The sequence below is a fragment of the Caretta caretta genome, chromosome 11 (assembly GCF_965140235.1).
Source record: "Caretta caretta isolate rCarCar2 chromosome 11, rCarCar1.hap1, whole genome shotgun sequence".
NCBI classification, from domain to species: Eukaryota; Metazoa; Chordata; order Testudines; family Cheloniidae; genus Caretta; species Caretta caretta.
The window spans coordinates 79585263-79599973 of NC_134216.1; the positions used below are offsets into that span (position 1 = coordinate 79585263).

General features: G+C 42.4%; 1 protein-coding gene across 8 annotated transcripts in view; it reads right to left on the reverse strand.

The window, feature by feature from the left end:
• The window catches only part of PCNT (pericentrin), a 239033-nt gene that overhangs the window by 109794 nt on the left and 114528 nt on the right, over positions 1-14711 (reverse strand). For all 8 annotated transcript variants that reach the window (XM_048869001.2, XM_048868996.2, XM_075118197.1 and 5 more), the window contains one exon: positions 232-378. In XM_048869001.2, coding sequence (XP_048724958.2) covers positions 232-378 — 147 coding nt within the window. The remainder of the gene's footprint in view (positions 1-231; positions 379-14711) is intronic.

The window sequence follows — 14711 nt, forward strand, 5'->3', positions numbered from 1 at the left end:
ACAACTTTTTCTCCACCCACTGAGGTACAATGATACCCCCATAACACACTAGCTAACAGAAGCAGCCAACAGTGCCTCAAAAACTAGTTAATATAAACCAATGACTGCACCAAAGTGGTAGCCCCTATACATATACATCTTAATGGGGAAAGGGGAAGGAGAGGAAAGCTATGTTTAAACAAGACACAAGGAAAGTGCAATTAAAATCTATGCCTCAGTATTTTCACATACCTGGATGATTATATTTGTCTTTTCCTGGATCTGTGCTGATAACTCCTCTCTCTCCTTTTGGTAACGGGCTTGTGCCTTTTCTGTCTCTTGTATCAACACCTGCTCCTTGCTGCGCCAGGCAGTCTTCCTTTCAGCATTAAATTCCTCCTGCGTTAAAAAAAAAAGTTTTAAAAAAAGATTCCCAGACCAACCAACCAAAAACAATTTGCAGAAATCTAACTAAAAATTACCAAGAAGTGTGGCACTTTAGAGAATATTTACGTAGATGAAGGGACTATCTGGAAATGTCAAAAAAAATTCCTACACTGTTTTCAATAAACTCGCATAACATATTCTCACCAGTACCGATACTTTATCAAGTTCTCTGTTAAGATCTGAGATACGGTGACAGCATAAAGACTAGTGCATCTCTGAACATGGGGGCACTGAAGCACCCACATGTAGAGCAGTACTGTTCCTTGGCGTAGCATTTGAACAAACAACTCTGTTCCTCACTATTGTTCATTAGAGATTATTGTCCCCAAAATATAGTATTTCCCAGGAAGACTATAAAAATATCAGAAATGCTTATCTGGTATAGCTATCAATATCAGATATAGTGCTTTCTAGAGAGAATACTGGGAATGACAACACAACATTATAGTTACACTGGGAGATTTACCGATATGCTTCTAAGAGTAGCATTTGGGAGAACTCATTAATTCAAAGGATCCAACAGAGCAAGTGCAGAGAAGTATCTTTTGAAACAGCTAAAAATTGTATAGAGATAATGTATTTTAAAAAATCCACTAACTCTCTTCAACCCAGCAGTCTCAACATTCAAACCCAAGGAATAATATTGGTAAGTGATGCTTAAATTGAAAATATTTGAAAGTGCTTAATCACATCTTGAATTTCTAAAGACATTTCTGGAGGCAGCCACCTTGGTACAAAATATCCTACCAATGACACTGTATTAAAGGAGGAGATACTTACCCTGTACGGTAACTGAAGTTCTTTGAGACGTTTGTCCCTACAGGTGCTCCACTTCAATTGTGCACGTGCCCCATACACCTTTGATCAGAGACTTCTGGTAGCAATGCCAGTTCAGTCCACACAAACACCCTAGTTATCTTCATGCCTCGTGATAAGTGTATATAAGGTCAGCATCAGACAACCCAATTCAGTTCCTTCTCTAACTCAGAGTCTCACAAAGGAAGACTCCAAAGCAGAAGGAAAGGATGGCACCTACTGGGCATCCAGAGGGACAAATATCTCAAAGAATTCCACTTACTGCAAGGGTAAGGAACTCCTCCTCCTCCTCCAAGTAATGTCCTTATATCGGTGCTCCACTTCAGGTGACTCCTCAGCATTACACTGTAAAGGAGGCGTATGTTTTGGAGCTAGATCTAAGACTGACTGGAGACTAACAATGCCAAGGTGGAATCTTGCTCTAGAGGCATGTATAGAATGTAATGTTTAGAAAAAGGTATGAATCAAAGCCCACGTGGCAGCTTTGCATATTTATCCAACGGGAACATTCTTTAATGGGGTTATGGAAGTAGACTTTGATCAAGTGGAGTGAGATATAACCAGGAGGAGATTGGCCTTGTAGCATACAACAAAAAAACCCACTTGGAGAGTCTTTGGGTGGAGACAAGGGCTCCTCTAACTCTGCCACAAACAGTCTGGCAGAGACACTAAAGGATTTAGCGCTTTCCAAATAAAAGACAAATGCCCTTCTGACATCTAAGGTGTGAAGAGAGGCTTCCTCTCTAGTCTGAGGAGGTTTGGGGTAGAAAACCAGAAGTGGAATGTCCTAGTTGATGTGGAAGTCTGAGGTTACCTTGGGCAAAAGTGGAAGTGTGACCAGAGAGATACCTTTTCTTTATAAAATGTGGTGTAGGAAGAATCAGCTATCAAAGCCCACTAACTCACCAGTTGTCCTAGTGGAGGTAATAGCCACTAAGATTGCAGTCTTCACAAACAATCGTGGAAGGGAACATTTAGCCAGTGGTTCAAAGGGAGGCCTCATTAGAGAATTGAGAACAATGTATAAGTCTCACTCCGGGTTACACTGTTTGACATGAGGAAAAAGATCTGATAATTCTTTCATGAATAATGAAGTGGTGAGGTGAGTAAAGACTAAAAAACCCTTGACTGAGGAATGGAAAAATTGCAATAGCCACTAAATGAACTTTAATGGAACTCCAACAGAGGGTTCCAGTTCTTCATACCCAAAAGGTAATCCAATATATCAGACAGATTGTATTTCAACAGGAGACGTACCTTTGGAACCTCTTCCTCTTCTGCAGGTATGTTTTTCTAGTTGACTCATTTCTACTATTGAGCAAAACTTCTTGCAATTCTTTTGAACAGGAGATCTCTACCCATAAGATCCATCTATATGCCAAGCCTTGAGATGCAGAGCTGTCAAATTGGGGTGAAGACCTTCCACCGAGTCCTGGGTTAGCAGGTCAGGTATTATTGGTAATCAAAGTGCAGGACAAGAGGAGGTGCAAATCAGGTATGGGAACCATATTTGACTGGGCTAAATTACTGCAATTAGGGTGACTGTGGTTCTGTCCTGCTTGATCTTGTTTATGATTCTGAGTAGCAATGGCATCAGAGAATAGGCCTCTAAGAGGTTTCTGGACCACAAAATGAGAAAGATACCTCCCAGAGAATGACAACTAACACACCCTCCCGAGCAGAGTATTCAGCATTTTCTGTTGGGGGCAGTGGCGAAGAGATCTAATTCTGGAGAACTCCAGGTAAGAAACATCAAGGGGTTGAGGTCCCATTTGCTATCATGGCAGAAGTGTCTGCTCAAGTTGTTGACAGTGGTGTTCTGGAAGCCTGGTAAGTATGTGACAGAGTTGAAGATTTAATGGGCTATGCACTAGTTCCACAGCTTTACTGGTTCTATACAAAAGGAGGAGGATCTTCCTCCTCCCTGGTGATTTACACTATACATGCCGGCCATGCTGTCTCATTATCCTCATGGACTGACCTTCAATCATAAGTAGAAAATGTCCGCAGTCAGATCTGACCATTCTGAGCTCTAGTAGGTTAATGTGGAGAATGGATTCTTGAGTTGCACATTTGCCTTGAATAGTATGACTTTGAAGACAAGCTCTCCACCCTATATGAGTTGTGCCAGTCACGATATTTATAGTTGGGGATGGAGAAGCAAATGGGATTCCAGTGCATACTGTGACAGGTTGGACCCCTTGGGAAACCACCTGATATGCTGAGATACCAGAGTCTACCTGTTCTGCCAGCATGGGTCCTTTTTAACCTGTCTTGCTGAGCCAGGCTCTTAAAACCTCCTCTAACACACACACACACACACACAGGGCCACACCCAGCTGCAGATCAGCTCTGGGAAGACTCATTTAAAGGGACTAGCTCCAGCACTCAGGATATCCATCTTTCTTGGAGCGCAGACCCAAAGATATATTTTGAAATTCACCCCCTTCCTCAATGTGGAGAGAGGTGTGCACACTTCTTACCCGCCCAGTTACAAATTACAGAAACTGGGTTTAACAATAAACAAAACATTGGCATTTTGGGATGTATAAGTAGGGGCATAGCGAGCAGATCGAGGGATGTGATCGTCCCCCTCTATTCGACATTGGTGAGGCCTCATCTGGAGTACTGTGTCCAGTTTTGGGCCCCACACTACAAGAAGGATGTGGATAAATTGGAGAGAGTCCAGTGAAGGGCAACAAAAATGATTAGGGGTCTGGAACACATGACTTATGAGGAGAGGCTGAGGGAACTGGGATTGTTTAGTCTGCGGAAGAGAAGAATGAGGGGGGATTTGATAGCTGCTTTCAACTACCTGAGAGGTGGTTCCAGAGAGGATGGTTCTAGACTATTCTCAGTGGTGGAAGAGGACAGGACAAGGAATAAGTTGCAGTGGGGGAGGTTTAGGTTGGATATTAGGAAAAACTTTTTCACTAGGAGGGTGGTGAAACACTGGAATGCGTTGCGTAGGGAGGTGGTGGAATCTCCTTCCTTAGAAGTTTTTAAGGTCAGGCTTGACAAAGCCCTGGCTGGGATGATTTAATTGGGGATGGGTCCTGCTTTTGAGCAGGGGGTTGTACTAGATGACCTCCTGAGGTCCCTTCCAACCCTGATATTCTATGATTCTATGAAAACAAATTTTATTGACTATAAAAAGGCAGATTTTAAGTGATAAAAGGGGTAACAAACACAACAAAGCAGATTACTAAGCAAATGAAAACAAACATGAAAACTAAGCTAGTTTCACTAAAGAAATTAGTTACAAATAGTATTTCTCACCCTAAATATTGTTGCAGGCAGTTTGAGAAGTTTCTGTGGTTCAGAGTTCCAGTTATATTCGTTTTCAGATTGGACTCCTGTCTCAGTCTGGACTCCCCCCTTGCCTTCAGTATTTCTTCTTGGGCAGACAGGCCATGGTGAGGAGTCCTGTTTGACTTCCTCTCCACCCTTAAATAGGATTTACATAAGGCAGGAATCCTTTGTTTCCCAAACTTGACCCCCCCCCCCCCTTTCCCTTAAAAGAAAGGGAAAGTGACAAGAAGTCCCAGGTATCAGAGGGGTAGCCGTGTTAGTCTGTATCCACAAAAACAATGAGGAGTCCAGTGGCACCTTAAAGACTAAACTGGCCAATGGGAGCTGTGGGAGCACTGCTTGCGTGCGCCAGCAGCACACGGAGACTCGCTGCCCCCCTCCCTCCAAGGGGCATGCAGAGACATGTCAGCAGCAGCCGGCCACTTCCGGGAGCGGCATGGGGCCACGGCATGCAAGCAGCCTGCCTGACGGCCCTGCTGCACAACCAACCAGGAGCCACTTGTGGTAAGCACCTCCCGGCCAGAGGTGCACCCCCTCCTACACCCAATCCCCTGCCCCACATCAGAACCCCCTCCTGCACCAAACTCCCTCCCAGTCCCAACACCCCCTCCATTAATATAGTAGAAATGTGTGACCCGTAATGACTTACCAAAATGCCTGGAGTGGCCCTCCAGCAAAAATTATTGCCCACACCTGATCTAGGCCATCCCTGACAGGTATTTATCTAATCTGCTCTTAAAAACCTCCAATGACAGAGATTCCAAAACCTCCCTAAGCAATTTATTCAAGTGCTTAACTGCCCTGACAGTTAGGAAGTTTTTACAAATGTCCAACCTACACTGCCCTTGCTGCAATTTAAGCCCATTGCTTCTTGTCCTATCCTCAGAGGTTCACAAGAACAATTTTTCTTCCTCCTCCTTGTAACAACCTTTTATGTACTTGAAAACTTCTGTTCCCCCTCAGTCTTCTCTTCTCCAGACTAAACAAACCCAATTTTTTCAATCTTCCCTCATAGGTCATGTTTTCTATACCTTTCATCATTTTTGTTGCTGTTCTCAGGATTTTCTCCAATTTGAACACATCTTTCCTGAAATGTAGAGCCCAGAACTGGACACAATACTCCAGGTGAGGCCTAATCAGCATGGAGTAGAGCGGAAGAGTTACTTCTCGTGTCTTCCTTACAACACTCCTGCTAATGCATCCTAGAATGATGTTTGCTTTTCTTACAACAGTGTTACACAGTAGATTCATATTTAGCTTGTGATCCATTATGGCCCCCAGATCCATTTCTGCAGTACTCCTTCCTAGGAGTCATTTCCCATTTTATATGTGTACAACTGATTGATCCTTCCTAAGTGGAGTACTTTGCATTTGTCCTTACTGAATTTCATCCTATTTACATCAGACCATTTCTCTGGTTTGTCCAGATCATTTTGAAATATGATCCTATCCTCCAAAGCACTGCAACCCTCCCTTCTTGGTATCGTCCACAAACTTTATAAGTGTATTCTCTATGCCATTATCTAAATGATTGATGAAGCTATTGAACAGAATCAGACCCAGGACCAATCCCTGTGGGAGCCCACTCAATAGACCCTTCAAAGCCTGACAGTGAACCATGGATAACTTTTCCAACCAGTTATGCACCCAACTTATAGTAGCTCCATTTAGGTTGTACTTCTCTAGTTTGTTTATGAGAAGGTCATACAAGACAGTGTGGAAGAAACGCAGCCTTCACTCTTAGGTTGGATACAAGTCAGAGACAGCTTTATTCAAGCAATTGCAAGGGAAGAAATACAATGGCCTCAGCAGTTCTTCAAAGGACAAGCAAAATCACACAAGCATTTATACCTCTTTGTGACGTGCATTAATTAAAAACATCTGTATTTTATTTAGGCTACTTACTATCTATTCCAGTATTTTCTCACTTTCTCTTCTCAAAACATTGTCATCTTAAGGCTAGGTCACACTGAATCTGTTCTGCTGTTTTCCCACTCACTTCAGATGTGAGCCCTGCTTCTACAGGTCTCATAAAATCATAGAATATCAGGGTTGGAAGGGACCTCAGGAGGTCATCTAGTCCAACCCCCTGCTCAAAGCAGGACCAATCCCCAATTAAATCATCCCAGCCAGGGCTTTGTCGAGCCTGACCTTAAAAACTTCTAAGGAAGGAGATTCTACCACCTCCCTAGGTAACGCATTCCAGTGTTTCACCACCCTCCTTGTGAAGAAGTTTTTCCTAATATCCAACCTAAACCTCCCCCACTGCAACTTGAGACCATTACTCCTTGTCCTGTCCTCTTCTACCACTGAGAATAGTCTAGAACCATCTTCTCTGGAACCACCTCTCAGGTAGTTGAAAGCAGCTATCAAATCCCCTCTCATTCTTCTCTTCTGCAGACTAAACAATCCCAGTTCCCTCAGCCTCTCCTCATAAGTCATGTGTTCCAGACCCCTAATCGTTTTTGTTGCCCTTCGCTGGACTCTTTCCAATTTATCCACATCCTTCTTGTAGTGTGGGGCCCAAAACTGGACACAGTACTCCAGATGAGGCCTCACCAATGTCGAATAGAGGGGAACGATCACGTCCCTCGATCTGCTCGCTATGCCCCTACTTATACATCCCAAAATGCCATTGGCCTTCTTGGCAACAAGGGCACACTGCTGACTCATATCCAGCTTCTCGTCCACTGTCACCCCTAGGTCCTTTTCCGCAGAACTGCTGCCTAGCCATTCGGTCCCTAGTCTGTAGCTATGTATTGGGTTCTTCCATCCTAAATGCAGGACCCTGCACTTATCCTTATTGAACCTCATCAGATTTCTTTTGGCCCAATCCTCCAATTTGTCTAGGTCCCTCTGTAATATTGTCTCGCGATATTAGGCTAAGACTTAGCTCAACAGTTGCTCTGTCTCTGACAACTTAAAATGGCTTCACTTGAACCCTCTCTTTCTTTTCCTACCTCCACAACAGTATCAAAAAGTCTTACTAATGTAGAGATATACCACATCTATTGCTTCCCTACCATCCACTAGGCTTGTTACTCTGTCAAAGAAAGCTATTTGGATGTTTTGACATTATTTGTTCTAGACAAATCCAGGCTGATTGTTAATCATCACCTTATTATCTTCTAGGTACTTGCAAACTGATTGCTTGATTATTTTCACTATTATCTTTCTGGGTACTGAAGTTAAGCTGAGTGGTCTGTAATTCCCCAGGTTGTCCTTATTCCCTTTTTTACAGATTGGCACTATATTTGCCTTTTTCCAGTCCTCTGGAATCTCTCCTATCTTCCATGACTTTTCGAAGATAATTGCTGATGGCACACATCTCCTCAGTCAGCTCCTTGTGTATTCTAGGATGTATTTCATTAGGCCCTGGAGATTTGAAGACATCTAACTTGTGTAAGTAATTTTTAACTTGTTCTTTCCCTATTTTAGCCTCTGATCCTACTTCATGTTCACTGGCATCCCCTATGTTAGACGTCCAATCACTACTAAACTTCTTGATGAAAACAAAGTCATTTAGCATTTCTGACGTTTCCACATTTCCCACCCCCCCAATTGAGTAACGGGCCTACCCTGTCCTTGGTCTTCCTCTTGCTGCTAATATATTTGTAGAATGTTTTCTTGTTACCTTTTATGTCTCTAGCTAGCTTAATCTATTTTGTGCCTTGGCCTTTCTAATATTGTCCCTACATGCTTGTGTTGTTTATATTCATCCTTTGTAATTTGACCTAGTTTCCACTTTCTGTAGGACTCTTTTTTGAGTTTCAGATCATTAAAGATCTTCAGGGTGGTCTCTTGCCACACTTCCCATCTTTCCTAAGAAATGAGATAATTTGCTCTTGTGCCCTTAATAATGTCTCATGGCAATTTTTCTAGCTCCCTTAAACTGCTTTTTCCCTTAGATTTGCTTCCCATGGGATCTTACCTACCAACTCCCTGAGTTTGCGCGAGTCTGCCTTCTTGATATCCATTATCTTTACTGTTTATCTTGTGCAGTTTTCCCTCCCACCATTCCTTAAAATCATGAATTCTATCATTTCATGATCAATTTCACCAAAGCTGCCTTCCACTTTCAAATTCTCAACCAGTTCCTCCCTATTTCTCAAAATCAAACCTACAACAGTCTCTTCCCTACCAGCTTTCTCCACCTTCTGAAATAAAAAATAGTCTCCAATATATTGCAAGAACTTGTTGGATAATCTGGGCCCTGCTGTGTTATTTTCCCAACAGATGTCTGGTTAGTTAAGTCCCCCATCACCACGAATGCTTTGAATGACTGTGCTAGTTGTTTAAAAAAAGCCTCACCCAACTCCTCTTCCTGGTTAGGTGATCTGTAGTAGACCCCTACTATGACATCACCCTTGTTTTTTAACCCCTTCATCCTTTCAACAAGTCTCTCTCCCATTTCCATCTTAATCTCAGTCCAAGTGTATATATCTTTGATACATAAAGCAATACCTCCTCCCTGTTTTCCCTGCTTATCCTTCCTGAGACACCTGTACCCTTCTATACCAATAATCCAGTCATGTGTATTATCCCACCAAGTCTGTGATGCCAGCTATGTCACAGTTGTGTTTATTCACTAACATTTCCAGTTCTTCATGCTTATTTTCCATACTTCTCGCATTAGTATATATTTAAAATACTGATTTGATTTCCCCTGTGTTCTCGTCTCTCCCTTTTCCCTGCTACAATGGCCCATGCTCCCCTCAGATTCTGACTCTTCTCCCAGGTCTCCATGTTTTTGACTTACCTGGAGGCTTTTGTCTCCTGCCCCCATTGAACCTAGTTCAAAGCCCTCCTCACTAGATTAGCCAGTCTGTATCCAAAGATACTTATTCCCCTTATTCGATAGGTGGAATAATTCTTGCTCAAAAACTTCTAATTGCTTCTGACCCTTAGCAGAAGTGGGGGGTTGGAAATCTACAGAGATGTTCTTGGTTGCATTTGTTAACAGTATCAGGCACCAAAGAGATTGGGGCTGGGTGCATTCGGAGTTCCTGTTTACCTTTAATGGGAATGTAGTGCTTCTTATCTGCTCTCTTACAGGTTGGGGGCTTGGCAGTTGGGTTTGCCAAACTATTTTGGCAGCTTAAAGTACAGTCGCATTTATAGATAAAGCTACCTTACAAGAGGAGGCAATATGATGAAGGATGTCAGTCAATTTGTGTTGACTCTCATGGATCTCCAGAGGGATTTGGAGGGAATCTAATATTTTCAGGAGTTCCTGGAATTGTCTGAACTCACCTGCATATAGGACTGGGAGGATGCATCAGGTGAGGAAGAAGAGATGTTAGTCTATGGTGTAGCTTCTTCATCAGTACTTTTCTCCTGAACCTCAAAAGATTCCTCCTGGGGAGTAAAGTGATGCAGGAGAGCTGGAGGAGAAGGGTTTGCCTTTGACATTTGACATGGCTGTAACTTGGACTTCTAGAGAATTGCTCTCTATTAGCAGCCCACAGACTCCAGAATGACCATGGGAGAGGGCAATATAGAAGAGGGGGTACACCCCAGATTTATTCATACCAAGAAGAGAGTGCGGTGATCCATGCAAGTGCATGCCTTGTGTTTCTCTTATGGAAAAAGTGTCAGAAAAAGCAAGCCTTGAACAAAGATGCATAAGTCAGAGAAGCTCCCCTCATGATAGTCCAGAGGAGAGGCAGATGGTGGAGGAGTTGAGACAGGGAGGCTGTCCATTTGAGCAGGTACCGGAGAGCATGTCGGTACCAGGGAATGGTACAGTACCAGAGATAAAGGAGGTCATGGTACCTAGACTCTTTGTGCACCCATCAACAAGGGTGACACAAGTTTATTTAGGTGGGGATTGGTCCTGCTTTGAGCAGGGGATTGGACTAGATGACCTCCTAAGGTCCCTTCCAACCCTGATATTCTATGATTCTATGACTAGCAGGTCTTTGGAGTATCTAAACTCCTCCAGTAGAGGATGAACCTGTGCAGGATCCTGATGAGTTTGGAGCCAGAAGGTGGCAGTACCATGGATGATCTCTACTTCAATGGTACCAGTTGGTCAGGTTGTGGTTTGGTTTTGGGTACTGCAGGAGCTACCAACACAGTAATCTGTACCAGTCTAGTCACGGTAGAGCACTTAGAGTTTCTACAACTATCGTCATGCTTGAACAGTACCAGAACTGACTTTGATACTAAGTAATCCTGGGTACTGTGACATCTTAAAGGGCACCTGGGGTCCTCCTGGGACCCTCAGTACCAGGAGATCTTTTTAGGATGTAAGGTCTCCAAAGTGGCAGGTCTCTGAGGTGATCTGGGCTTCTTGGCACTGATTTATTTTTGAGGAGATCTACGTCTCCTCTTTTAGAAGCCTTAGAATTGTCCCCCACAGTTTTTTTCCCCAGGTGTGCCTATTCAGTGTGAAGGCTACAGACAAAATTGATGGGACACTCTGGTTTCAGAGGTCTGTTGTACAGGGCTGGTGTGGAGAGTACCTGGCCCAGGTCCGAAGAAGTATTTGCTTCAGGATGGGGGGCTGTCTGTAAGCAAGGACTGGCCTGTCTCCCAAGATCTGTGAGGGTGATGGGCCCCCACAACCTGAAGCAAATACTCACCAGCAACCACACAACAGAACCACTAACCCAGGAACCTATCCTTGCAACAAAACCCGTTGCCAACTGTGTCCACATATCTATTCAGGGGACACCATCATAGGGCCTAATCACATCAGCCACACTATCAGAGGCTCCTTCACCTGCACATTTACCAATGTGATCTATGCCATCCTGTGCCAGCAATGCCCCTCTGCCATGTGCATTGGCCAAACCGGACAGTCTCTACGTAAAAGAATAAATGGACACAAATCAGACATCAAGAATTATAACATTCCAAAACCAGTCGGAGAACACCTCAGTCTCTTTGGTCACTCGATTACAGACCTAAAAGTTGCAATTCTTCAACAAAAAAACTTCAAAAACAGACTCCAACGAGAGACTGCTGAATTGGAATTAATTTGCAAACTGGATACAATTAACTTAGGCTTGAATAAAGACTGGGAGTGGATGGGTCATTACACAAAGTAAAATTATTTCCCCATGTTTATTCCCCACCCCCAGCTGTTCCTCAGACGTTTTTGTCAACTGCTGGAAATGACCCACCTTGATCATCACTACAAAAGGTTCTCCTCCCCCTCCCCCCCCGCTCTCCTGCTGCTAATAGCTCACCTTACCTGATCACTCTCGATACAGTGTGTATGGTAACACCCATTGTTTCATGTTCTCTGTATATATAAATCTCCCCACTGTATTTTCCCACTGACTGCATCCGATGAAGTGAGCTGTAGCTCATGAAAGCTTATGCTCAAATAAATTTGTTAGTCTAAGGTGCCACAAGTCCTCCTTTTCTTTTTGCAGATACAGACTAACATGGCTGCTACTCTGAAACCTTCCTTATTCACTTTCTCCACACCAGTCATGGTTTTATGGACCTCTCTCATATCCCTGCTCCAGCCCCATCATCTTTTTTCCAAGCTGAATAGTCCCAGTCTTTTTAATCTCTGTTCATATGGAAGCTGTTACATACTCCTAATAATTTTTGTTGCCCTTTTCTGTACCTTTTCCATTTCTAATTATCTTTCTTAAAATGGGGTGACCAGGACTTCATGCAGTATTCAAGGTGTGTGTGTATCACGAATGTATATAGCAACATTATAATGTTTACTCTTATTATCTATCCCTAGTCTAATGGTTCCTAACATTGTTAGCTTGTTTGACTGCCGCTGCACTTTGAGCAGATGTTTTCAGAGAACTATCCACAATGATTCCAAAATCTCTTTCTTGAGTGGTAACAGCTAATTTAGACCCCCATTATTCTGCTGGGATTATATTTTCCAGTAAGCATTATTTCATCTGTCACTTTGCTGCCCAGCACCCTGCTTTGTGAGATCCCTTTTGTCACTCTTCACAATCTGCTTTGGACTTAACTATCTTGAGTAATTTTGTATCATCTGCAAACTTTGCCACCTCACTGTTTACCTCTTTTTCCAGATCATTTATGAATATGTTGAACCACTTTTGTCTCAGTACAGACCCCCGGGGGACAACTATTTACCTCTCTCTATTCTGAAAAATGACCATTTATTCTTATCCTTTGTTTCCTATCTATTAACCAGTTACTGATCTATGAGAAGACATGCCCTTTTATTCCATGACTGATTAGTTTAAGAGCCTTTGGTAAGGACTGTTGTCAAAGGCTTTCTAAAAGTCCAAGTACACTATATTCACTGGATCACCTTGTCCACACATTTGCTGATCCCCTCAAAGAACTCTAGTAGATTGGTGAGGCATGATTTCCCTTTACAAAAACCATGTTGACTCTTTCTGAAAATATGATGTTCATCCATCTGTCTGCTAATTCTATTCTTTACTATAGTTTCAATCAATCTGCCTCATACTGAAGATAGGTTTACTGGCCTGTAATAGCCAGGATCACCTCTGGAGCCTTTTTTAAAAATTGGCATCACATTAGCTACCCTCCAGTCATCTGGTACAGAAGCTGATTCAAGCAATAGGTTACATACCACAGTTAATAGTTCTTCAATTTCATATATGAGTTCCTTCAAAACTTTCGGGTGAATACCATCTGATCCTGGTGACTTATTACTGTTTAGTTTATTAATTTGTTCAGAAACCTCCTCTCATGACACCTTAATCTGGGATGGTTCCTCAGATTTGTCACCTAAAAAGAATGGCTCAGGCGTGGGAACCTCCCTCATATTCGACACTGCCCTAGATACCACTTGTATGGAGCACAAAGATAGCTTAGACATATGTGCAGACTGAACACACACAGCTATCAAAAGACTAATCAAAGCAGCCTGGGGTGCATGCACACCTGAAGTGGAATATCCATACAGAAACTACACAAAGAAGAATCTGTATTTAAGCAAGTTGAAAACTGGTTTACATCTTCTAAAATGAAGATCTCACACTGCCAGTATTACAAAGTATGCCTTTGTCAAGTGATCCTCAGATCTCAGTGGTTCAGGAGCCAACATTACCTAAAGAAGCCACAGTAGCATGAATTCATTCTTTCATTTACTATAATACTGTAACAGTACCACAGGGGAAATATTTTGTTTTTATATATATAAATTATTCTCTCAGCAAAATAACTGACCAAGTATTATTTTATCAGCTACAGTAGGTTAACAACACAGTAAATGTATCCTTACTGGTTAATACTTAAATCACACAGTGTTTTAATGTCATGCGCTGCAAAGAGACACATTAAAAAGCCACTTGCAGCTTGCAAGCCTCATAAAGCAGCGATGCTCAGACTATCTAGCTAGTCGTCATGAAATAGATGGAGAAGTAGTCAGAGAAGTAGAATGTACTTTCAGATCTATTTCACAGACTCTTTCTGCTGATAAATCAGTTTTCTTCCATCCTTCCAAATGCTAAACAAGACATAATGTGTACAAATCTCTTTAAAAAACTGAAATTTTCATATTAACATACACAAGTATATCGCAAATCAGAACTGAAGGTAAAATATAGTCCTTAAATGCATGATCGTGTTTATGACACATTATGCATTTATCTCTGAATAGATATTTTACAAAGGCCATTTCTTCTAATACCTAACTGCAAATGGAAGCGTTAAGGACAAAGTGCCAGGTTTACATTATTTTAATATACATTAACTCCTCACTTAACGTTGTAGTTAAAACAATGTTAAACGAATCCAATTTCCCCATAAGAATTAATGTAAATGGGGGGGTTAGGTTCCAGGGAAATTTTTTTCGCCAAACAAAAGAATATATTGTATACATATACATACCCACCCAGTATAAGTTTTAAACAAACAATTTAATACTGTACACAGCAATGATGATTGTGAAACCTAGTTGAGGTGGTGAAGTCAGAGGGTGGGATATTTCCCAGGGAATGCCTTACTGATAAATGATTAACTAGCACTCAGCTGAGCCCTCAAGGGTTAACACATTGCTGTTAATGTCGCCTCTCACTCTACAAGGCAGCACGAATGGAGGGAGGGGAGACAGCATGGCAGAGAGAGACAGAGACACACACCGTGTGTGTGTGTGAGAGAGAGAGAGACACACGCATTGCCCCTTTAAGTATGCTGACCCCACTAAGTACACTGCCTTTTTAAGCGGCAAAGAG